This window comes from Ochotona curzoniae, unplaced genomic scaffold (assembly GCF_017591425.1).
Source record: "Ochotona curzoniae isolate NIBS_2020 unplaced genomic scaffold, NIBS_Ocur_1.0 contig_4797, whole genome shotgun sequence".
In the NCBI taxonomy this organism is placed as follows: Eukaryota; Metazoa; Chordata; class Mammalia; order Lagomorpha; family Ochotonidae; genus Ochotona; species Ochotona curzoniae.
Window position 1 is genome coordinate 1,057,678 of NW_024466390.1, and position 26,363 is coordinate 1,084,040.

The 26,363-nt window shown below is 41.4% G+C and overlaps 1 protein-coding gene across 3 annotated transcripts in view; it reads right to left on the reverse strand.

The window, feature by feature from the left end:
• Positions 1 to 26,363, reverse strand: part of ARHGAP12 (Rho GTPase activating protein 12) — a 106,309-nt gene that overhangs the window by 20,405 nt on the left and 59,541 nt on the right. For 2 of the 3 annotated variants that reach the window (XM_040988081.1, XM_040988082.1), the window contains 6 exons: positions 19,599 to 19,856; positions 12,177 to 12,317; positions 10,979 to 11,059; positions 6,263 to 6,388; positions 3,422 to 3,496; positions 1,562 to 1,623 (listed from right to left, as the gene is read on the reverse strand). In XM_040988081.1, the coding sequence (XP_040844015.1) occupies positions 1,562 to 1,623; positions 3,422 to 3,496; positions 6,263 to 6,388; positions 10,979 to 11,059; positions 12,177 to 12,317; positions 19,599 to 19,856 (743 nt within the window). The remainder of the gene's footprint in view (positions 1 to 1,561; positions 1,624 to 3,421; positions 3,497 to 6,262; positions 6,389 to 10,978; positions 11,060 to 12,176; positions 12,318 to 19,598; positions 19,857 to 26,363) is intronic. The other variant, XM_040988083.1, reaches the window with a different exon arrangement.

Here is a 26,363-nt window from a genome sequence, read left to right on the forward strand (position 1 = left end):
GCAGTTATTCAGTCTATTTGGCAAACAGACATTATCTGAAAAAGAAACCAAGTGAGCCTGTCATCTCAAAAAAAAAAATTGTTTTTGTTGGTTGTGTGTTTGTCAACAGGAGAAAAATAAAGCTTTTGACAGTGAGCCTAAACCTTGAAGGAACAACATCAAGCACACAAAACAAGATTTCACTTGGAAAGCATCTAGAGTAGTCAAACTCACAGGAATAAGAGGCAGAAAGGTTTTTGCCAAGGGAAGTAGGGAAGGGGAGAAGGGAATTGGTGTTTAGTGGGTAAGTTACAGTATGGGAAAACGGCAGGCATTTAGGATGTTCACAGTGTTTGCTCCTTCAGTGTAGGTGTTACTTTGCCTGTGTAGAATCAGTTTTGCAAAAGTAGAATCGCTAGAACTTTAACAAGGTCATTTTTGGTAGAGTGTTACAAATTGTGTTCCAACATGTGGAAACTGGCCTGCCTCCTGTAGGGCTGCACATCCACAGCTCTTTCCGGTTGATCTTGGCCATAATAGATTGGAGAGAAAGTGATACTTCATTTGTATTCCTTTTTTAGAAGGGTAGAGTATCAAAAGCCATTTGTACTTTTTTTTTATTGAATTGTCTGTTTAGAACCTTTATTTTTCTGTTGGATTTTTAAACTCTTTAGTTAATTTGTAGCATTTCCTGATGAGTTAAGGACATCAGTTGTTTATAAGTCACATTTCCTGCAGCTTTAAAAACTGCTGAATTGATGCAATTCATACTCAAAATGAGATCTGTATGTTAAAAAAAAAAGAGCTTCAGCTTTACACATAGTTTAATTTGTAATATTTTTTCTTATTTAAACTGACGAATTTTGGAATTTGGAAGTTTTTCTTCCAAGTGCTCCAAAATAGCATCACAAATACTGCAATTCTGTGTTCTGTTGGCTGGTGGATTGGCTCTGTGTTTTTCCCATGTCTGTTCTGAGGGTGTGCAGTGCAGTTAGCCATTTGGCCGCTCACTGCTTTTATATACTTATAAACTACATACAATGTGCAGCTATACCACAATTAAAAGCAAAGTGACAGCTCCATAGGCAATCCAACAGAGCCAGCTCCAAGCCAGACAGAGGAGAATGCTGAGAACAGCCACCTGTGTGTCCCCACACAAGGGCATACCCTTCTCTGGGGGAAAGCAGCAAACGCACGGAAACTGACACCCAGTGTTTCTGGGGAGGGGAACCAGTGGCTAGCTAACCAACTCTTCCCTCACTATTGAGTGCACCTTGTTTCTTATCATACGCATCTGCTGCTTACTGCAAATAGTAACCGGAAAAATAACTTTGAACAGAAGTTAAAAGTTAAGGCTTGCTCAGAATGCACTCCTGGATCACTTCTGAATGTTATATTACCTAAGACCACCTGAAGACAAACGAAATTTTCATACAATTCATAACATACTGCTTACATTAAAAAATAACTGATTAGAAATTCTTCTGAAACTCTTAATGATCTCTACTAGCATATATTTGCAATATGGTAAGCAATTCAATTAGATGACTTGCATAAGAATGTTAAAGAGTTGTGTACTTACCTAACCTTTTTCCCATTGTCCGTTATCTTTGTTACATTTAATAATCCGTATTTCTCTTGCCCCTATGGAACACAGTAACACAGTTTATGTGGGGATTAGTGAAGACAATGAAGTGTAAGTGCTAACACAGGCCTGAGCAAAATGGTCAGAATCTAGAAATTAGCTCACGAGAAAGGACTGGTCAGTATGGGGGCATGCTTAGCTCCACAGCAGACAGGGCTACGCTCTAATGTGATAACTGCTTCCTCTTCTTTCAGCCTCAGCAGCTACTAGGCGCTTTGCTATGGGATTAGATTTCCACATAAATGACTCAACACCAGGAAAGTTACTTATGTGCAAACAGACAAAAGGAATTATTTACTCCACTATTATAACTACATAATCTGAACATTATTCAGTATACTAACCCACTCTGTCTGACTGTAAAAATAACTAGGGAGGACAAATACAGAGACTGTTTAATAACCACTCAAAAGTAACTGCAGAAAGTAAACTGCTTTGTTTAAAAGCAGAAGAGGGGGAGTACGGAGGGAATCCAGGAATGATAAGTAAGAGCAACGGATGGCCTCACGCCTAGGGGCCCAGTATGGTTAGGGTTCTCATCTGAGGTTGTGGATGGCCTCCAAATGGCACAGAATTGTGCACGTGGATGCTTGGTGCAAGGGAAGAGATGGACACCCAAGTACTAGTGTTCTACACATGAAGCACTCTAACCTGAAAATGAACTAAGAACAAAGTTTGCCACATTCAAAATATATTTTAAAAATCTACAAAAATCTACCATCATATAGCTGAGTTCAGTGCTATGAGAAACCTACAGCTAAGGGGAAAAGATACTCCTTTTGGGGATAGAAAGAAGAGGATCAGAGATGGAGCAAACCAGGAAACAGGACACAGCTGACAGTGTAACAGTAGGAGGTGAAAATAAACAAACCCCAGGCCCAGGAGCTAAAGACTGGATATGCCACCTGAGGGTCTAAAGTTGCCTCTAGGTGTGAGCCGAGCTGGAGAAGCAGCGAGAAATGACCAGCAGAGAGGATGCACCTAGGAGGCGCAGTAAGAGAGAGATCAAACAGAGTGCTCTTCTGACAAGGACACAGAGAAATGAGGGGGCTTGACCCAGGAAGTGCCAGTGAGAGAGAGAGAAGAGGCACCAATTTCAAGAGAAATTCATAAGTCAAAACTGACAGTAACTGCATGTGACTGCTAAGAGCGAGGATGGTGTTACACTGCCATGCACGAGTGCCCTGGTGGGTGAGGCTGCCCAGCTCCAGCTGTTGTCCCCAAGGTCCCTGCATGCTCCATGCTGTATACTGACTGAGGTCAAAGCCCAGCCCCAGAAGAACTTGGTGCTCATTAGCAAGATAGGGAAGCCAAAGAGGGGCAGGCAGGCTGTAAGCACACACAGACAAGAAAGGAAACCATCCAAGTGAACCACTGTGTTTGCAGAGAAGTCCCAGGTGTCGGGAAAAGACTGAAGGACACTGCACTGGGCTGGGGGAGGGCGCCTGCTCACCAGGAAGCAAGGGAGAGCTGCTCCCCTCCAGGTGGCTGGCCTGAGCGCTGGAGGCAAAGCCTGACTTGACAGTATTTTCCAGGTATCTTATTGGTTTTAAAAAGCAAAGATGAAACCATCACTTCAAATATAGGGTACATTAATTAGTCATTATCTGGCAAAAAGTGCAATGCTTTAAGCCCCTCAAAGCTAATTCCTGATTTCAACCTATTTTTAATCATGACAAAAGACTGATGGACTGTAACAGAAGAAATGCTTGAACATTGCACTTGGAGAAAGTGAATCCATTGAGAAGGACTAGGGGAAGGGGTCGGTGCCAGCCCATCAGCGCCCACCACACTAACTGTGTCTTGGAGCTTGGGTGACGAGGGAGAAGAGTCACTTTCAGGAAAGCAGGGTTTGGAGGCAGGTGGAGATTCCTACAAGAAATAAGTAATGAAAACAGTTACTCTATTTTATATATAGCTCCATTTCTCCCTCTACTCACAGCAAGGGAACTTAATTAAGGTTGTCTAAGAAAAATGCTTTCCTTATCATTTGACACCTATATTCAGCTCCAAAATGAACTCTGTACTGACTTTGAAACTACAGGTGTCATTAAAAAGCTAACAGAAATGCAGTATATCTTACCACAATTACACTTTAAAAATGCACAGAGAATCACTCAGAAGCAAGGATGAATACTGCCTTAAGACTGTGCCTTAAACACACACAAAATACACAAAATCTGTCCCTGTAGTGGTTATCTCACCAATCTGCTCTTGGGACGCAGGGAACAAGCACCTAGCAACTGTGAGAAGCAGGGTTTCCAATTCCCCAACAGCCATGGGGAAAAAAACAAACTAACCTGTTATTATTGTAACAGGCAATTTATGGCTAAGTCTGTACTGATTAGAAATAAGTAACATTTTAACTGTAATGAAGAAACCAGGATTGCTAATATTAATGCTTAACCAGGGGAAAAATGCTTTCATGAATAAGCCTCTAAGAATATTATCAGAGCAAACCCACAGTGTGTCTGAGGCCATCAACACAGTACATAATTGCTAGCACAGAGGTCTATCACACCATTCATGGCAGATACTCCTGAAAAGAATTTGGTATCAAATATTCAAGCCCCATTTAAATTGTCCCCATTCTCTTAGATCTTTCAAATAATATCAGGAAAAAGAGAAAAATCGTGCTAATACTTATGGATTTTCCTATCAACTCATTTCTTTGAGCATCTAACACTATCACTGCAGTGTTTATTAAGCCAGAGAAACTTGTCAGTGTGGGAGTTGCTTTTCAGTAATAATGCAGAAACCATTAACTTAACATATGTTCACTTGGGGAAAAGTTTTCAGTTTTACAACCATCCACTTGCTAAACCCAGGAACCAGGTTACAAGACAAATGCTGGCAGGGCAAAGTCTGGGATGAAATATCCAAGGCCAGCATTATTCAGAGAGACTCTACTAAAATCTTCTCCAAAAACATCCTTACAAGAAGAAATTAACATCTAATCCCAGTTAAGCCTCATCCAAGCTTTTCTGAAAACTTTGTATCAGATGAATAATGGTAATTATGATTTGTTTTTCAGAGCATGCTCAATCTCACAGAAGCAACAATGGAGTAATAGTGCATCATAAGCATAACTATTATAAACAAAGAACTTTATACTTTTACATTTATCTAATAAATGTATACACATATATACATACTTACAAATATTAGTTTCAGTTAAAAAAGATACACACATACATACCTCTTCTCTTTCAAATAAAATAGGATCTTATCAACCAAATGAAATAGGATCCATCATTAACAACATTTGCTTTATATTGGCTTTCTTTTGTAACAATGTGTGTAACAAACACTTCACACCTTATCACATATCAGGTAGTCTGCTCTGCAACAGTCCCTTTTACATAACCTCAAAGACAGGTTTGTTTAGTTGATCAAGCAGTTCCCTCTGGATCCACCAAAAATCGGTGAGGTGAAGAGTAAGGGAAGCATTTCTAATGAAAATGGATGAACCTCTAGTCTCAAGAAAGTTATATTCTCGCCACTCAGGGACAATCAGACGAATGAGGAAATCAAACTAAGAAGGTCAAGCAAATGGCCTTTAGTAAGAGCCTGAAAGCAAAATCCCCCCCCCCCGCAAGAAAAAAGACAAAAAATAAGGGGAAAAACATGAAAATGAAGCTCAAAAGAGATTAAAAAGAAGGAAGACAGTTTAAGAACATCTCACTGAAATTATCTTGTTTTTCTAGCATAAATAAACAGTGCTAACAGAGTAAAGTTCCTCTGTTAGCTCTACCTTCAGATCAGAGAAGGTCTCCCCAAGAAGCCACTGAACTTATCTGGACAATAAGATGCTGGACTTTATGCTAGGTATATGCTTGCAATGAAGGAATCTCAACTGAACTTGAACTGTGGTTACGCAGCAAGGTGGAGGAATCCACTATGGGGGGAGGGTTGTGGGAGGGATGGGGGGAATCCCAGTGCCTATAAAACTGTATCACATAATAACAATTAAAACAAATAAATAAAACTTAGGAAAAAAAAAAAAAAAGAAACAGTGGGTTAGGTTCATACGGACTTTTATCCTACAATAGAAGTCTTCAAAATATGAGGAGTCTTCCAAAAGTTCATGAAAAACATACATAATGGAAAAATTAGGCCAAAATCTCAAAAAAAAAAAAAAAAAAAGATTCTGCACACAAATTCATTTCCATCCATTTGACACAAACTTTTAAAAATACATCCATACCGTATTTAGGAGCTTTCTAAATCCTAAACAACAGCTTGGTACTTGCACTTAGATGAATTTTTCTATTACAAATCTCCAGGACTCTTCCCTGCCTGGAGAGGACTCAATGCCTAAGTATTTTTAAGCCTATTTTTAAAACCACAGATTCCAGAATGCCACTGCTTTAATATATCCTCCATATTTAATAATAGAACATCTTTACAAGGAAAAAGGACAGCATAAATAATACAACTACATTCATCACAGGCGCAGATCAAATGCTTACACTGTTCAAGATCCTTTGTCTTAGCAAAGAATCATATAATAATGATCATATAATAATGGAAATACTATACAAAGTGAGATGTTAGTGCAGATGGTGACAATCACATAAAACACGCTGCACAGAAAACCCGCCAGAGTTCTTAGCAGACCCTTCGCGAGAGTCCTACCTTGTCATTGGTGTCCAACACAATGGTACTATGTCTCCACTTTGTTAACACTATTGGTTCCTGCAGCCGCCTGTCCAGGCTCCTGCTTTTAATTATTTCTCTTTGTTGCTGAGATGATGCATTATACTAAAGAAAACAAAATGCAGTTGGTAAGTAACAGAAATGGAAGCAGATTTTAAGCAGGCTGGTTCCAAAGACATGGCTATTGTGCAAAGTTCATCCTATAATACCATATAAATTTTCCAAACCCATTTTTCTCATCTTTTACCAGCACTGTGACACAGCTGAGGACATGGCAGTTGGTGTTACAGAGTTCAAGTGATGCACAACAAAATATTTACTCTAAGTCTCTTCAGGTGTAAAACTCAGGTAGTAGAAATACCAACTCATTCAGAGAGTCTAAAATCTATCGCAGACGACTAAAATCTATCAATCAATGTCCTCACAGGTTCCTGGCAACTAACTATTAACATCATAATTTCTAAAACTAGCCCATGGCATAAACAATCTTCTGTATGAGTTTAAGTCTTGGCTTAGATTTCAGAAATAACACTTATCTGCTCCACAGTGATTTCATATTGAAGGACCACTCTTCTTGGTTAAGAGATCTGTGTGTGCCTTTACCTAAAGGCTGAACAGATTATAACTGTTCCTGTACAATGGGACAAGTTCTAAAGGCCACTCCCGAACCCATCAGTAGAATATAAAGAACAGGTCATATACAAAAGAAATTCCTACAAAATGAGGTCTCCCTCAAGGGTGCTGGGGTCCAAGTTGTAACTACTTCTGGGCCCTTTTTCCTCTATTTCTTTGCCACGACTTTGACATGCTCAACCATCTTAAGATGTTCATTCTTGCTTTCTGTGACAGCTGCTTCACAATCCTTATCAGAAGATTCCCTTAAATGGGCCATCTTCGTGTTAAGCACTATTGTCTTTTCTCACGGAAGTGGAGATTTTCCTGGCTCTCTGTAGAAAATGTAATTTGGGGATGTATTCCGACATCGTGAACAACTGAAGACTCTGATTTCTACTTAAACTTTCCAATGCAGCAGGCCATCAGCCAAATTGTTTAAGATTGAGAACACACATCTTGTGCCACTTTTAAAGGTTTACAGTTCAAATATCAATGTAGGTTTTAGAATCTTTTTTTGTGCCACTCTGCTCTGCCATTTGAATGTTGTCCACAGGCCAAGTTGATATTTTGGCAGAACTCCACTTGAGGCTCCTGCTGTGCCGATTCTGTCTCTTTTCCTGCTTGGCCCCCTCAGAATTATGCCTAGTCCACACATACAGTCTGAACACCTCCCTCTCATCTCATTCCTCCTGCCATCCCCTCATTGGAAGGGTAGCGCTACCACTCACTCACTGCAGGGTGAGGATGATCCACAGGGCTCTTTGCCTGTGTGGGGGCAGAGCTGGTCAACAAAGCTCCAGCCTCCCCAGGGCTTGGGCAGTGGTGAAGAAGGGGCTGTTTTCTGAATGCTGGTGAAGAACGGCTGGCTGTCAGGAATCCAGGTCTCATTCTGCACAGCACATCATACAGAAAGATTGCTGCCTTTAGTGATGGTCACCAGGAATAAGGCAGGAATAATGAGAAGACTAGAAAGAACTAGCTTTACTGAAATGTCAATCATTTTCTTCCACACACTGGTGCTCCCTGGATCTCTCCCTCTCCTCCTGTGTCCAGCAGGCTAGCCTGGGCATGATCCTGCCATGGTCAAAATCAGAGTAGTCCCTGACACTCCAGCCCATTCTAACTCTCTCCTTTTTGTTGTGTCTGCTTACATCTCATCAGCAAAAGCAGGTCACATGACTGAAGTTAGTCAATGGCAGGAATTCACGTATAAATACATGCATGAATGCATATATTCTATTCACTTCACTGTCACACGAACATGCTTCTTCCAAATTCACAGCAAAATTCTTAAGGCTTAAGATCACACCCTATGGACTCGTATTCACCAGAACACCCACAAGTACTGAACAACAAATAAGTATTCAGAAAACAGGAGCTAAGCTAAATCTCTAATATCTGTATTGGAGGTTCTAAGTCTTATAGAATTTACTCAAGAACTATCTAAAGTCTTAAATTGCCTAGGATACAGAATTTAACTAGCAATTGTCTTCAATCAGTAATAACCCACTAAATAGTAGTTCTGGTGTTTTTCTATAGTTCCTCATTTCAACTTTAAGCAACTCAAACTTCCTCTCCACAACCATATTACCTGGGAGGCTAAGAAACTGGCAAAACCTAATGCTTTTAACCAAGTGGGAAATGGCAGCAGAAGCAGAAATTATATTTGAAAGCAAGGACCTGTCATGGTGATGTGACACCAATATCCACTTCTCTTGTTAATGAAGTACTGCTGTGAGATTCTGATGTAACTCAGATTCTTTCTTCTCTTCCTCTCTTACTCATCTCCAAAACTGACTAGGTGCCCAAACAATGAATCGGTGATTCTTTTTTGACCAAGGAAAGCACAGAAGCTAACAAGAAGTCCTATAGAATAGTTAGCCACCATTAAGTCTCCCAACTGTTCCTCCTATATGAGGGGGTCTCCAAATAGTTCAAGAAAAATGCATATTGTGAAAAATTATATGTAGATTTCAGGAATCTTTTGCAATAAAACACTTGTCATTAACTTGTTCTGTCTGGGCAGGATGTGGCCTGAGGCACTAAGAACGGCGAGACACCGGTCTGAAAAGAACCCTGAGCATTAAGAATGAACATCAACTTGATGTGGGTGGAAAAGTGACAACATCCTTGATGTTGTGTGAAAAATTCACAGGAGCAATGGACCACGGAAACTGGCAACTTATAAATGAGTTCCTCGTTCTAAGAGACAAGATGATGCTCAAGATGGAAGTCTGCAGTGGCAGTCAGTCCACAGCACTTGTGAGCACAAAATCAACGTCGTTTGACAATTTGCAGAAGAAACAAGAGTCAGATTCAGACACCTGAATCAGCTCAGCCCTTACTATTCATACTTTAAAATTCAAATGGAGCAAACTTTCTGCTCAATGGGTGTCCACACTGCTGTACCCAGAGCAGCTGCAGACAAGAACAGAATTTCTTCAATGGAAAGTTTACACAATCGGGATCAAGATTCTGAAACATCTGCTCAGAGAAGTGTGGCAGGAAGTGAGACATGGCTGTAACAGTATGGTCCAGAAGACGAAGTACAGTCAGTGTGACACCTGCCAAGGCACAGAACTGGTCCAGTCACAGCACAAGCCAGTGCTTGAGAGGACAATTTGTGGTGGATGCTCAAGCTATTCTACTTGTTCACTTCCTGCAGCAACAAATAGCAGTTCTATCTGTCTACCACAAAAAAGCAAGCAATGTGTTTTAGCACAAAAATGCCTAGGGAAGGCTTCCCCCTGGCAGCCATTCCCCATCGCAGCCACGCTCCCGCTCCTACCTCTCATCCAACAAAGGCAAACTGGTGAGAGTCAACTGGAGCCCATCAGGTTTCTCCCCTACAGCCCTAATTTGGTTTCCTAATCTTGGAAAAACAAAATCTCTACAGTGTACACACTTTTCTTCAGCTAACAACACAGAAGAGACTGCAGAGACATTGGTAAAGTCCAGGACCATCACTGTTTTTTTTTTGTTTTTTTTTTTTTGCTGTTGTTGTTGTTGTTCTTTTGTTTTTGCAGGGAGAGAAAACGCCTGGCATCGTTCTTAACAAAGGTCCCTGGAATTCAACGCAGTGCAGGACAACAAGGCAAGTGTTGAAGTCTCCCTGTGGGAGCCTTCGCCCTTCAGAGGACATTGACATGGAACAAATCACGGAACAGAAGCCCTGTGACTCATCTCCTGATTCCAGGATTCAGGCACTATGCAGCAGGAGGATGTACTCCAACCTAACTCAACTGAGGAACTGAGGTGCTGACCAGAACTGTAACTCCACGCATCAATGGAAACCAAAAAATCAGTGTGTGCTTGAATTAATTAGTAACACCACATTGCTCTTCTAACACCTAGTAACCTTCAGTGAACTTGACCCAATTAGTAATACATTGTGGTTTTCCCTTTCTTTACTAATCATTTACACTACTGACATTTTTCTTTGTATGTACTTGAACTTCTTTAAAATTAAAGTTTATGGAATAACTGACATCATAATTTTGCCTTCAGTGTTTTCTCAAACACTGAAACAGAATATCAATTAGAATCTAAATGCTCAGCTAGTATGTAAAATTAGCTCAAGTACCAATACGGAAATGTACATGACTAATCTGAAACATACCGCCTTAGCCAAACTCAACCATCGTGTGCATGCTTGTCTGAAAAGAAATATCCAGGTCCTAAAAGGTCCTTACCATGCTATGCTGCCTAACCCAGAAAATGACTGACTCAGTTATAACACATTTAATTCAAGACAATCTCAAACATTATTTATCTTCTTCTTAAAAAAAGTTACATGAAAAGATTCATATAGAAAATTCAAACTCCAGAATCTTTGTTGTAATATGGCATTACTGGCATAAAGACAATTGTTATTTCCTGGAATGATGAAATATCAATTCCAAGCTAAGCCAAACAATAACTGAATATAAATAACCAGCACAGTTTAGTCAGCTATGGGCTTCACAATGAATTCTGAAACAAACTAATCTTCTTGCTTCAACAACAAATCTGCTGAAATTATATTGTGACATCGCTTCATCTGCTAATTAGTCATAGAAATTCAACATTCAGATTTATTACCTTTGGCAACTCCCATTCGGACCGAGATCCATCTGCACTGTAGTAATACTGTCTACCTTGATCGTCAACATGCTTGAGCCACTATAAAAATATAACAGGTATTTAAATAAAAGTGAGTTTAAGTCACTACTACAAACATAGAATAGCAGATATCATTCTCATACATTTTATACTTTCATAAGAATATTGCAAAACAATTTGATAAACTTCACATATCAGTAGACTTGCATTTTCAATTTGGTAAGAAGGTATATTACTCAATATTAAATGTTAGTTTTTATTTCTTTTTCATATAATGTTGGGCTAGTGATCCAAGCATCTCTTAACATCCTAACAAGGAACATATGACATAAAGGCATTCAAATGCACTGGTACACGGATACAATCCCATCCTGGCTTGAAAAATTAACATAGAACTGTTTTTAATTTTTAAATACAGCACTAAGCAATCCAGGTAGGTCTTAATCATTAAAATCCTTAGGAACTGTCTTCTTTAGCCAATATTTTATCTACACAATTTAAGTAAAAGCAGCAAGAACTTCATACAATTTAATACTGGGGACATGAGTGGGGGTGGGAGACTAAATACAAACATGATTTTGGTTATAAAACAAATGAAACTACTGCTGCCTGTGTGCTGGTGTCAAATAATAGAGGCAGGAAGTTAAGAGAAGCACAAATCTGCACCCACTTATTCCCCCAGATCTATTCTCTAAACCAGCACAATCAACCCATTTGATACCAGATATAATACATACACAACATTCATTTCCAAATGAATAAATCATAAAATACTAGACTCATGGTTTTGGCTTGTGCAAATTTGGTTATAATAAAGAAAGAGTAAAGCCAATGCTCAGTGACAGAAAACATTTCCCAAAAAACGATTCCACAAGAAAAACATGAAGAAACGTGCATATTTCTTGAAGAAACTGAAATGCAACACACAGCAGGTCTTCTCATCAAAAGTCTGTTTGAAATGGGAATCATCACCACAAATATTTCATGATTGCAAATGATTTCAAACCATGAATCAGTAGTTATACCGACCTTTCATGTGGTCACTCAGCATAATTACAGAATTGCAATAAAAAATATTCTCATAAATTTTTTATAGAGTAAAACTTCAATATACAACTATTTCACAAAAGGATTCTCTGTCAACAAACACTAGATGAGAAAAAAAAAAAGCATGTACCTTTTCATTAGTATAGTCACTGGTATATAAGGTATGCCCACGTTCATCCAACTCTTCTGACCAACCCCTTGGAGCAGAACCACACTGACTATCTGACTGGCTGTAACAAAGGCTGTGGTAGTTCTCTTCTGACGAAAGCAGCTATAAACGGTCAGAAACACAAGGATTTTTCTTCTTTGAACATCAATATGCAGGCAAATGAAAAATCTAAGAGATCAACTTTGCTTAGCTTTAAGTACTGAAACATTTTGAATACATCTGGATCATTTTCAAAACAAATTAATTCAGTTTTTAAGTTTTTGATCATTTTAAGTGGTGAGGTAAAACTGATAATAGTTATTTTCAAACATAAATGCAATCCTAGGAACATCTATCACAAAGAAACAACGCTTGTAGAGAAAAGAGAGCGAGCTACTACCTTCCGTGCAACTGCCCACAGAACCCAAGCTAATAAACAACAGGCAGATGTGTGTATGTGTGTAAACAAAATGAGATGAGAGAACACCATGATATGGACAGGTTGAGTTTTTTGAAAACTCTGATTATTCCATAGTTAGATCAGAAATTGAGTAGGGACACCGAAAAGAGTTTCTCACGGAAAACCTCAGACTTTGGGGGATCTGAGAAAGTTCATGGAAATTAGAGTTAAAAGGTACATTTACTCTGATGTTTGAAGTCCATGAATAGTTGTTTCCTTAGATACATAATCCATGAACTTTATTTTTTTTTTTATTGGAAAGGCAGATATACAGAGAGGAGAGACAGAGAGGAAGATCTCCCGTCCGATGATTCACTCCCCAAGTGACCGCAATGGCCAATGCTATGCCGATCCAAAGCCAATATCCAGGAACTTCTTCTGGTTCTCCCACATGGGTGCAGGGTCCCAAAGCCTTGGGCCGTCCTCAACTGCTTTTCCAGGCCACAAGCAGGAAGCTGGATGGGAAGTAGAGCTGCCGGGATTAGAACCAGCGCCCATATGGGATCCCGGCGTGTTCAAGGCGAGGACTTTAGCCACTAGGCCACACCACCGGGCCCTCCATGAACTTTTAAGCTATGCTGTACCCTTGCCCACTGGGAGACCGAGAGAATTTAACAATTGTCAATGCTTGTTAACACCACCCTGCCTTGAAACAGCAATCTACTACTGCACTTAAATTTCATTTTTCAACAACTAATTATTTGGTCAACACTCACGGGCAATTGGCCCTTCCTATCACTTTGAGGTAAAACAGTTGTCTCCAACTACATCTTATTCCTTCTCACTGCGTGTCATATCACTGTCATTTACTCTGAATGCTTGGGATGGATAAATGTTCAACACTGCATTTAAAAACACAAACAGGCTATTATTATTAGTATGCTCATAAAATCTGACCAAGTCAGCTTTGCAGAAGCATTACAGCAAAGTGAGCTCTGTGTGCTTTGCAATACAGCGCTTGGGGAAAACATGGAAGACCTAATTCAGAATTTGAAATTTCTTCTCATTTAATTACAATTAAATGAGAATAATCATTACAATTAAATAATTATAATTATTAAATAATTATAATTACAATATAAGTCTATGTAGAAGTACAACAAAATATCCCAGAACCTAAATAAAAGGCAATTGAAATTAGTAAGATTAATTTAAGAAAATCAAAACAACATACATTTTTTCATAAAAATAACTTAATAATGATACTAGGTTTACTACAATTGTGCAATAAGATGTCTTCTTCTGCTATGATAAATAACCTCCAATATCTTGGAGTGTTTCACCTAGAGTAGCTTTGAGATCATGACAGCTACTGCTAGCAAACATTTTTAAAATTTATTTAATAATTAATGATAATTAAATTTAAAATTAGGACCATTTTTGGCAGGCATTCTCCAAATGTTCACTATCTTATATCAAACAACCTGTTAAGGAGGGTGACGGGCCCAGTAACTCGGGGATATTCTGCAGCAAACGTACCCCAGCAGAAATGTGAGAAAGCTGCTCACAGGATGTATGCAAATTGGTAATCTGGATGAACAGAGCTACAAATGTGACATTCAAAGAACAATTTTTTTTAAATCATCAATGAGCAAGAGATTAGTTGAGAAATACCCAAGGATCACACAGTAAGTGGACACAAGAACCCAGAAAGTTAAACAGAATAAAAAAGCCAGCTTCTTCTCCAAGACATTTGCCAAATCTCAAACCAGAACACTGTTCATGCCACATAAGGGAAATCAAGGAAAACCTACCCAGACCACACGGTCTTCACCCAACCCAAGTCAATGCTGCTCAGGCAACCTGTGAAACTGAAGCCGACAGCACAGCTGCACATACTCATGGCACACACATTGCCCTGGGCACCTGGCAAAAGCACATGCCAAAACTCTGCAAAGACTACTTCTCAATATCAGAATGGCTCCCCCTATGAGTTCCCTAGAACCACAGCCCCAGGTTGAAATGGAGAGAACACGCTGCACTACCTTGTATGAGAATCAGAACAAACAGAGACACAAACAGGCTCTCAGAAACCTCACATCCCGTAATTCTCAAAAAACACTCAAAAGCTAAGACTAACAAGTTAGGACTGAAGTAAATGCTGTATCATAAGATACTGCGCAGGATCCTTGACTGCAAGGGACTAGAATCATAAAGGATACTACCTAACAACTGAGAAACACTGGATATTTAGTGTGTGTCCAATCATAAACTAATATTAAATCTCTTGAGTACGATAAGGATCTTGTGATCATGCTGGAAAGCGTCCTTATACAATAAGGAAAAAATATGTTGTCTGCGTCAAACAGTTCAAGATTCCATTTGGAGGTGGTATATGTGTGGGAGGAAGGAGAAAGAGAAAAGGAGAGAAAAAGAGAGAAAGAAAGAGAGAGAGAGAGAGGGAGAATAAAGCAAATGTGGTCAAAAGTTGAAACCTGGCAGATCTGGGTGAAGGTTCTATGGTTTCTGAGGTTCACAGGACTAGCCTTTCAACTTTTGTGTAAGTCTAAAAGTTTTAAAAGTAACAAGACATTGAAAATCTTCCAAATAAAAAATAATGCTTTTTTTCTAATCTAAGGACTGATTTAACATCAAATAATGATGTGGACAGAGAAAAAACGAATGAACAAAAGCTAGAATTGGAGAATGTGGAAATAAAGCAGCCACTGACACATTCAGCAGATCACACATCCATCTAATCAAAGTTCCCACATAACAGGATAGAGAAAATGGGGCAGGGCCTCTATACAGATCATAGCTAAGGTTTTTCCAGAACCCATCAAAGATGGCAAGCCTCAAATCCAAGAGTTCTAACCGCAAAGTCCCAGCTGGAAATAAGAAGGGGGAAAAAATGCTTTTGCTCCTTTATATCAAAGTCCAACTGCAGAGATGAAGTGCTAAAAGCTCCAAACTGCCCCTCAAAGGAAAGACAAGCTAACTGACATCTGACTTCAGCCTCAACAACAGAAGCTGCCAAAACCTGGCAACAAAATCTTCCACCGAAGAACCAGGAAAAATCAAACAAGGGAACAGCCAACTCAGGCCCCTATATTAACTTTAAGTGGTCTTCAAAACACATTGACAAAATCAATAAAGGGCCAAATAAAAAGACTCTAAGATTTTGCTACTAACAGACACTGAAAAGAGATTTTTTTCTTTCCTGTAAGATGTATTCCTTTCCTGAAAAGGCAGGGTTACAGGGACACATATTCCACCTACTAGTTCACTTCCCAGATGGCTGCAATGGCCAGGGGCTGGGCCAGGCCAAAGGCAGGAGCTCCATCTAGGTTTTCCATGTGGATGCAAGGGTCCAAGTGCTCAGGCCATTCACCAGCAGCCTTCCCAGGCACATGAGCAGGAGCTGAATAGGAAATGGAGCAACTGGGACTTGAACTAGCACCTATATGGAACACTGGCACTGCAGGCTATGGCTTTATTTGCCATATCATGTCAGATCCAGAAGAGAGAATTTAAAAGGATGTACCCACAAAAGAAGAAACTATAAAAAAGAAAATGAAGCTAAAAACAGAACGAAAATATAACACAATAGCAGGATATAACACAATAAAAGGATATTTCAAAACTTTTGTGGAAAATGGAATTAAAAGGTAAGTTTCTTTCAGGTACACGCCACAGCTTGCAATGCCAGCAACCCATATCAGAGCATCAGTTCAAGTTCTTGCTACTCCACTTCTACTCCAGCACCCAGCAAATGTGGGTGGGAAGGCTATGGGAGAGGGTGTGAGTGCCTCTCAGCTCCTGCCACCTACATGGGAGACCAGGTGGAGTCCCTGGCTCCTGGTTTGGGACTGGACCAGTAAGTGAAAGATCTCTTTCTCTCTCTGTCCCTGTTATTGTACTTCTCAAATAAATGTATCTTTTATTAAGGAAGCTAATGGAAAATGAGTATCATGAGAAAACTACAAATGGATTCCAAGTGTTTTTTTTTTTAAATGCCAAAATAAATCTGCCTTCTAATTTTATTTTCCACGACAGTTTGGAAAAGTGCCTTTGTGTCATTTCCGCATGGCTTTCAGGAGCATGTGGACACTGACCAACTTCCAACTTCTGTGCTGCAGGTAGGCACACCAGGATTTCTAGGGCAAGGTTTCTCGGCAACAGCGACACGACAAGCACCAGTAAACCACACCCCCTTTTCTTAATTAAAAAAGCTGACTCCTATTGGAAAGGCAGATTTACGGAAAAAAAAAAAAAAAAAAGACAAAAAGATCTTTCATTTGCTGAATCATTCTCCAAGTGGCTGCCACAGCTGGAGCTGAGCCAATCCAAAGCCAGGAACCAGGAGCTTCCTCCAGGTCTCCCACATGGGTACAGGGTCCCAAGGCTTTGGGTCATCCTCTACTGCTTTCCCAGGTCACAAGCAGGGAGCCAGATGGGAAGTGGAGTAGCCCCTATGGGATTCCAGCATTTTAAGGGGGAGCATTAGCCATCATGCCAGGTCCACACCAGTGGACCCTTCCTGTGAGGACTGTTTTCCATGCTGCTGGAGGCTCAGCAGCATCTCTGGCTTGCACCTGCTTTGTGCCATCAGCACGCCTCTTACTGTGACAAACAGAATCTGCATACATTACCAGATGTCCCCGGAAGGTACATACCAATTCCAGCAAAGCACCATGGTTGTAGAATAACCACTACAACATTAAGCTTCTGTGCTAAGATCAAAGAGTGAATGTTTGCTCCCTCTCAAGCTCCACAAAAACAGCAGCAGTGAAATGCTGCTTCCAAAGACGGAAATCCAAAGGAATATGGGGAGCATAAAGTGAGACAACAGCCAAGCAAACAAAAGACTTAATGATCCAGACACAAGACAGAAGGATCCAACCAGAGAGGACACGGGGTGTGAGGGGCAGAGGACAGCACCAAGCTTGCAGAGCAAACCTGCACAAGGCTCAGGAATAATGAGGCACCTCTGGAATGAAGGTACTGGTGCAAAACAAGGAGGAGGGAAATCCTCAAGAATTGCTTCCCTTTTTTTTTTTTAAGATTTATTTATTAGGCACAGTTATAGAGTGAAAGCAAAGAGAGGTGATCTTTCATTTGCTGGCTCACTCCCCACATGGCTGTAATGGCTGGCACTGGGGAAGGCCAAAGCCAGGAGCCAAGAGCTTCTTCTGGGTCTCCCATCTGAGTGCAGGGGATTCCAAGCACTTGGGTCCTCCTCTGATGCTTTTCCAGGTGCATCAGCAGAAAGCTGGATGAGTGGTGGTGAAGCCAGGTCCTGAATCAGTGCCCAGGAGGGATGCCAGCACCACAGATGGTAGCTTAATCCATTACCCCACAGCACTGGCCCCAGGGATCTCTCTCATTGTGCCTTGTCACTATGTATGTACCCTCTCCTACCCAGAAGGCCCTTGGAAATCAATTCCCTCTGAGCAGGGACAGACTGTAAGATTCTAGGTTAGAAGACAACATGTATCATTAGGACACGGATACCAACAGAGAGGGAGACAGCAGAACAGGCAGGCAGCCCTTACTTTTCAGGCAGAAGGACCGAGTAAGACCCCTGTGGAGACTGACCAGTCCTGAAGGCTCTCATACTGGACACCACCAACTGAACAGAATTCTCTCTCACATGAAGTTCAGGATGCCTTGCAACTATGGCAGAAAAATAATTTTCCACTAGGAGCCCTTTGCCCAGGCACAGTGTCACTCCATACTGGGAGCAGCAGACAGACACGCTCGTCCCTGCACGGTCTCGGCTGCACTTCCCCTAGGTGGTCAGCCTCAGGGCAGCTCTGGCAACAGGCATTTCTACACCTATAGTACCCAGACAGGGTGTGCGACCCCAGCCCCTGGCAGACCAATCATTCTCATCTATGTGCTAAAACAGAGAGCTAAGAAACATGGCAAAGGTTCCTGCCTACACTTTAAAATGTTTATGTCTGTACTTTGGTCATTTCTCTCTTTCTTCCAAATCATCAATTATCACTTTATTACTGACTTACAACACAAATCTAATTTTCCTCACATTCTTATATAACTAAGTATGACCGATGTCTTCTCTAGTTCTTTTTTCATTTGTGAACACTAACAGTGTTAAGTCGCCACCAAACCAAGCTAAAAATAACCAACTGAAAAATGGAACAAGGGGGTTTATTAACAACAGCAGGCTTTTCTACATTCTGCTAACCACATGACCTGTCACTTAATGCTGCCGGTTGCCACCTACCTGCAACCCTGCTCTGAGCTGTGCGAGCTACCGGCCCCTCACAAAAGCAGGTGTCCTGTGCAGGTGCCCCACTCTACCTGGAAACAGAGGCCGTCCCTCCATCCCCTCAACCCTACCCAAGAGTCGGCCACACATCAACACAGTCCAATAGCATCTCCTCACACCACAAACTCAAAGCACAGCCGCCCACCTCTCCACACCATCTCACAAGAAGGCAGGGGGAGGGCGAGCCAGAGGGAATGAAACTGCGAACACACGTGACAGAAGAAGGACTGCTGTGCATGATTTGTCAGAGTGACAGCGGGATCCCACCGTAAGAGAAGAACTGTACGTAATGACTTTCCCGGCATGTAAACAGAGGAATCTTGTACCTCCCAGAGACAAACTGTGAGGCAGCTTGACAGGAACACGAAACCAGAGGAAGGCATCTGTTTTGTTTCTATCGAGCTAGGTCACATTGCATCTTCCTTGTCTAAAAATGGTCCCTGGCTCTACAGACCAAGTGACTGAGTTAGTGCCTTCCAGCACAGGCGTTGAGAGCACCAGCAGTGAGCAGCAGTGAGCAGCCTTCCTCCACTTCTGGAACCAGTGGGCATACAGGTTAGTGGACAGATACTAGTCAGAGATTAGGAAGCAATCAACATCGATAGGACACACTTGGAGACCATTTGCTGCATCTCAGAGTTGCAAGTGTTCTACCAAGACAGTCCGCTACTCCAAGCTTCTGAGTCTAAAGCTGCCGGCTCCCTCCTACCTCTTGCTCTCCGGGGCTGTGGAAGTCTCCTCGGTTGGCATCCCGAGTCGAGCGGGGTGGCTTCCAGGTTCTTTCCTGAGTTCCCCGGTTGTAGTAGTAGCAACGCCCAGAGCCATCCTTGTGCGTCTCCCATTCCCCATTGACCTGAATGGCGGGGCTCCCAGGAAGTGGAGGCAGAGATGACTGGGATATTTTCAGCTCCTGGAGATTGGCGTAGACAGGAGAATCAGGTCTTCCTTGACTGGGAGGTGTAGTGGCCTACAAGACAGAAATTTTAAAAAGGCTGGTTTACAAAGGTCCCTTTAGCAAATCAGAGACTCTACAAATTAACAGTTACAAATCAAAACAGCTTTAGGAACAAACATTAATTCACATAAAAACACATGAACAGGGGGCCCGGCAACGTGGCCTAGCGGCTAAAGTCCTCGCCTTGAACATGCTGGGATTCCACATGGGCGCCAGTTCTAATCCCGGCAGCTATACTTCCCATCCAGCTCCCTGCTTGTGGCCTGGGAAAGAGTCGAGGATGGCCCAAAGCTTTGGGACCCTGTACCCGCGTGGGAGACCCGAAAGAGGCTCCTGGCTTTGGATCGGCATAGCATCGGCCATTGCGGTCACTTGGGGAGTGAATCATCAGATGGAAGATCTTCCTCTCTGTAGATCTGACTTTCCAATAAATAAATAAATCTTAAAAAAAAAAAATGAACAGGGGCAGATATTTGAACAAAATAATCATTATTGTAAGTTTTAAAATTTACAGTTTGAAAAGCAAACAAAAATTTCATACAAAATTCACAGCATACTTTAAAACTTTCCTTCACCTTGAGAAAGCACTCCGATGTCAGGAACTGATGGTCCCTATTCAGGATCTGCCTCTGACAAGCTGCGTGACACATTTCTGTGATCTAAACCAACAGTATCTTCTACGGCATTAAAATTCTAGGATTTTAGGCAATCCTTTAAAGCACCACAGGTCTGGAGCAGACGTCGTGCAGTTGTTCAACTCGCCTCTTGGTGACACCTGCATCCCATATCTGAGAGCATGGGCTTGTGCTCTAACTCAGTTTCCAATCCAACTTCCTACTAACATGTACCCTGACAGGAAGCAGATGACGGTTAAGTACTTGCGGGCCTGCACCCACAGGAGAGGCCGGGCTGAACCTCCTGGCTCCTAGCTTTGGCCTGGCCTGGCCCTGGCTGCTATACTGAGCCATTTGGAGAACGAATCAGCAGACTCCCTTCCTCTCTCTCTCCCTTGCCACTGTGTCTTTCAAATACATAATCTTTAAAGACACTAAAATACACAAAAAGTCTAACACATGGAGGGCTCAGCTTTTAGCAAGAAATATATTCTAAATATTAAGTCAGAAATATTAAAAAAAAAAACAGAAGAATGACACAGGAACTAAGAACTCACATGTTCTATTCCTTCTTACTGATAATTCCTCTGCCATAAAAGTAATCATTTAATCCTACATTTCCTATTTGGAAATTTTCTACCAGTGAAAAAAATAAGAATCTGCAGTAACTATTTCGTTTACATAGTTCATCTTCAGCAGCGTCTTCATTTTAATTCCTGTATGTCTCACTAGATGTCAGTAGAGAACAGAAGAGACTCCACGTAATTGTCTAGGGACACTGCTACTGATCACAGGATTCCATGGGACATCAGCCGAGGGGGAAAGCATAGCTGAGAACTCCGTGCTATATCACGCATTCATCCATGTATGTATCTGTAACACACACGTCTCCCTCTGACCACAGAGATCACCAGCCCGGCACCACTCACCCTTTCCAACCCGGAAGTCTTGGTGGTGCAGCAAATGACGAGTCCTGTGGAGTGTACACTAGCACGCCTCACCCCAGCCTGCTAAGTGACAGGGGTACACACATATATGCAAACATGTGCTGTTGCTGTGACAACCAAAATTCCTCCAGACACTGGTAAATGTGCCTGGGGGACAGAACTACTCCCAGTGGAGTATACTAAACTCAAAGTTGTACCCTGACAGTCAGTTATTGTTGCAACAATTCCTGGGTTTTATAAATGGTTAAAATGTTGACCAAAAAGGAGGGGGTATATGAATAGAAACACTAAACCAGCTATACTGAAATTAAAGAACTTCAGCTTTCAAAACGTAGTATTTAGGGCCCGGTATGGTAGCCTAGTAGCTAAATCCTCCACTTACATGCACCAGAATTCCATGTGGAAGCATGTCCCAGGTGCTCCGCTTCTCATCCAGCTCCCTGCTTGTGGCCTGGGAAAGCAGTTGAGGATGGTCCAAGCCTTGGGACCCTGCACCCGCATGGGAGACTAGATCTGGAAGACACTCCAGGCTCCTGGCTTCGGATTGGTTCAGCTCCAGCCGTTGTGGCCACATGGACAGTGATTCAGTAGATGGAAGAGCTTTCTGTCTCTCCTTCTCTCTGTAAATCTGCCTTTCCAATAAAAATCGTCAAAAAAAAAAAAAAAAAAAAACGCTTACTCATAATTTTCCTAAAAGGTACTATTTGCCTATATTCTTTTCACACATCTGAATCAAAGAATAAGCTTTAAAATATAAAAACACACACACAAATGCATGGCGTTATGACTGCTACGATCTTTTCAGCCACAGAGGTGCACATTCAATGATGTGAACTGGACTGCTTTCCTTAGCGTGAGCTGCCAGTTTAGACCATCACCTCACAGCATTTTCCTACCAAAGACTCTGAACCCACAGAGATAAAACAGCCCCTTTTTTCTCATACAGACAAATCCCATGTCCTGGTGAATCAGCCACGACAATGCCTCTGCCAAATGGAAAATCTGTTAGGACAAACAACTCCTCCCAGTGAGCCATTTTTCAGAACTTTATCTAGAGGGTACTGATTCAACAAGTACGAACCAAGTTCTAAATTTGTCCCTGACACTTGACTAGAACTCAGGGAAGCCAAGATGCCAGGGAACAGCCACTTTGTAAAATGTTTATGGGAAAGCTCCACTACATCCTTAAGAAATGACTAATTCCCTATTGTTTAAACAGCTTTTCCAACTTGGGGAAAAAGCAGAAATATGTCAGGATAGACTATAAGACTAACAGAATTCTTACACAAGAACAAATAAGAATTAAAGAACATTACATCTCATTTACTTAAAAAAAAAAAAAGAAAACGCTGAAAATATCCCAAATAAAATATCAGCAATCTAATCCAGTACAACATTAAATAAAGCAGAGATGTTACAGTCTGAGGAAATCTCATCCAGTTATTTTTTAAACAGATGAATATGATCATCTCTACAGACTCCGAGAAAGTATTTATAAAATTCAACACAGATTTTACAAAAACTTCACAAATCAAGAACAGGTGATGTTTCTGTGACTTTTTAGTTTCTTAAGTACTTAAACTTCATGGTCAAGTCAAGGCTAATAGCAGCATGCCAAGTATCTCTTCAACATTAAACTTGAGATCCTGACATATTAAGACATGAAAAATTAAATTTATACCTATCCAGCAGAAAAAATTCCTGTGATTTGTCACTGAGTTAAGCAATGCCTAAAAGCCCAACTGCCTGTGGTTGTTTGGCCTAGCAGTTAAGATGCTGACTGGGAAGTCACGCCCCATTTTAAGTCCCAGTTTGAGTTTCTCACTCCCCTTCTGATCCCAGCTTCCTGCTAATGTGCAGCCAAGATGCTGTGACGTGGGTCCCCTACATGGGAGACTTGGCTCCTAACCCCAGCCCCGGTTGTTCTGGACATCTAAGCAATAAACTAGCACGTGAGAGCTCTCGTTGGCTCCTCATCTCTGTCTAACTCTTTCTCTACCTGTTGAATAGAATTTTAAAAATTTCTAAAACCCAAGTTTGAAAACACTACTAAGAGTCTAATGAATTGGTCTGCCTGGACTCATATAGTCAGTTTCCCACACATGAGCAGTTACAAATCAAAACAAAGGGTAATGGGGAATAAAAAAAAATCTTATTCACAAGGAGGAAAAAAGGCTGCTAAACTTAAGTCTTCAAAGAAATCTAAGAAAATCAAATGAAATACCTAAAAGCTTCCAAGTATCTAACATTAGATTTTACTTACAAGTTAATTCTTTGCAACTTTATCTACAAATTCAATGCGATATTAAGCATACAATATAGTTAGGGTACTTTCTAGCACACAGTAGCAGTTAGTGAACTTGTTGGACAAACAAATATGAGCAAAAGTGTGCCCACATACAAGCAAAATTAAGGACTTGGAAATGGGTAAATGTGCTAAAGAGTGGAGAAACCAGGAAAATATCTACATTGGTAGTGAAGGGAAAAGGACAAACAACTATGTGTCTTTGTAAGACAGAAACAGTCTACAGGTGAACTGAAGACTGCGGTTGGGTGTACAGGTACAAACACAAAGTTTCACATTTGTTTTCCAGGAACTTACAACACAGTGAAGAAAAATGAAAGAAATGCCTGACAGACACAATGCTAGAGCTACAAAGGGGATACTATGGAAACAAAATGACTAAGCCATCTTGATTAAATCAAGGCTAGTCAGGCAGAGGCAGGAAAGGCAAGAGATAGCACGAAACAAGAGCTAGGGTAAGGTCAGGGACCAATGCTGCCTGCAAAGGGGACTATGGAGAGAGAGCTAAGGAGAGGCCAGCTGCAAAACAAAGAGTCCTCAAGCCACAGTATAAAGCACTGATGTCATCCGGAAGCAACTGGTTAACTACAAGACTCTTAGTCCCCAGGTGCCATGTAACTTAACTGTGAGAAACATTCTAGATTTCAGAAGGCCACAGAGGCAGAAGTCACTGAGGGGGCTGGCACCCCCATACACACAAAGGATGAAGTTATCTCAGAACAAGATAGTAGGGGTAGAGTTGAGCAGGATCAGATTGAGAAGTGATGAGAAGGTGAAATTAGCATGCAGATTTATGTGTGTTTTTGTGAACAATAACTGGTTTCTGTGGTATGTGTTGACTAATTCAGTTAAACTGAATCAGAGCCTCCGGTGCTCTGAGTGTGTGGGATACACAGACTGGGAACTCAGTACAGACAGCAAGGCTTAAAAATATAAATGCAGAAGTCATCTGAAGATTGAGGGGGCCACCAGCTTGAGAGAACATACAGAATGAGAAGAGGAAGAAACAAGTGCCCAGGAAAACACTTCACAGTTGTCTGCATGAATTAAATAGAATATAAAAAAGTGAGCACATTGTCTAGCAACATGACTTTTTCTGTCACTAAAATTACTATTACTGTAATGAGTTCCCTCGAGAGGCCATTCCCACCTTTCAAAAAAACAGGGTCCAAGAAAGGAAGCAGAAAGAAATCCACATACACACATCTACCAGGACATGTTAACATGTCAAAGTTGAGGACAAGGAAGTTCCTAAAGAGGGTGAAACAGGATCAAATAATAATGGCATTCTAGGGGCTCCGGGACGAGTAGCTGATTTACAGTGAAGACCACAGCCACAAGAATCTGACCTTACCTTCCTGCCAAAGGCAAAGGCAACCAGAGAGGCAGTACTGAGGGGCCACTGTATAAGCACACAGCATCACACAGCACCGTGACCCAGGCAAGAAGGCAAGCAGGTGAACTCTGCCACTCTGATTCCGGTGAGGTCACCTGGAGCCCAACAATCTCGGGTGGGTGCACTGCACAGGGACAAAGGGATTCTGAGACTAATGCAGGGACTGAAAATAATGAGTTATCAAATGCCAAGGGGGAAAGGGTAGGCTGTCTGACTTAACTTCCCATCAAGAAATCTTCCAGGTCACACAGTGTTCTTCAGATCTGATAACAGCGGCAGAGGCAAGCGTGGGGGCCACAGTGTGGGCACTAACAGAAACCCCAAGCACTAAGGCTTATTGACAAGCAAAGGTAAAAGTGTTACTACTTCTCACTCTAATTTATTGCTATTATTTTTTCTTGACACATGCTCACTTGAGGAGGTGTTAGCCTACTGTCAGTATTGTCTAGCAGAAAAGGGACCTTTTTTTTTTTTTAATAATTTCACGCTGAAAGTGGGATTTAATCTTTCACTTTCAAAGTGTGCAGAAGGAACAGAACTCGACTCAATATTCAGATAAAACTGAACTTTGATCTTTGACCAAAAGAAACTGTAACATGTTTATTGTCAAGTGACCAAACTACAGGGAAAACTCAAGGAAACTGTCAGATTGGGGTGGGTATCTGACACAGCAGCTCAAATCACAGCTTCAGAGGCCCACACCCACATCAAGGGACTGGTTCAAGCCTCTGCAAGTCTCAGGAGGCAGAGGCAGCAGGTCACGGTTCAAATACTCGGATGCTTGCTACCCATGAGGGGACAGGGATGGAGCTCCTGGCCTGTTGCCAGCCATTTGCAGAGTGAACCAGTGGATGTGACACATCCATTTTTCTCCCCCACTCCCTACCTTTCAAATAAATAAAATTAACTATTAAAAAACCTAAAAAGTAATCATTCACTGTGGTATGTAGTATGGCCTCACTGGCCATAACGTACTATTTAGTTAATCCTCTGTTGGCTATTTACATAGGGTTCTTTTGTTTTTCTGCTTCTCATGAATAACATTGGCATGAGCCTCGTTGTTGGCAAAGCATTTTTCTGAATCTAGGATTTCTTCCCCTCTACTAAGGGCGCTAAAAATATTTGTAAGAGCTCTTGAAGCACACTGCCAAGCTGTTGTTCAAAGGGGTTCCGCTGATGAAAGCAGCCAGCAGTAACCAGACTTGTTAAACTTCGCTCTCACCGGCACTGAGTGTGCTCATTAAGGAGAGGGAAAAA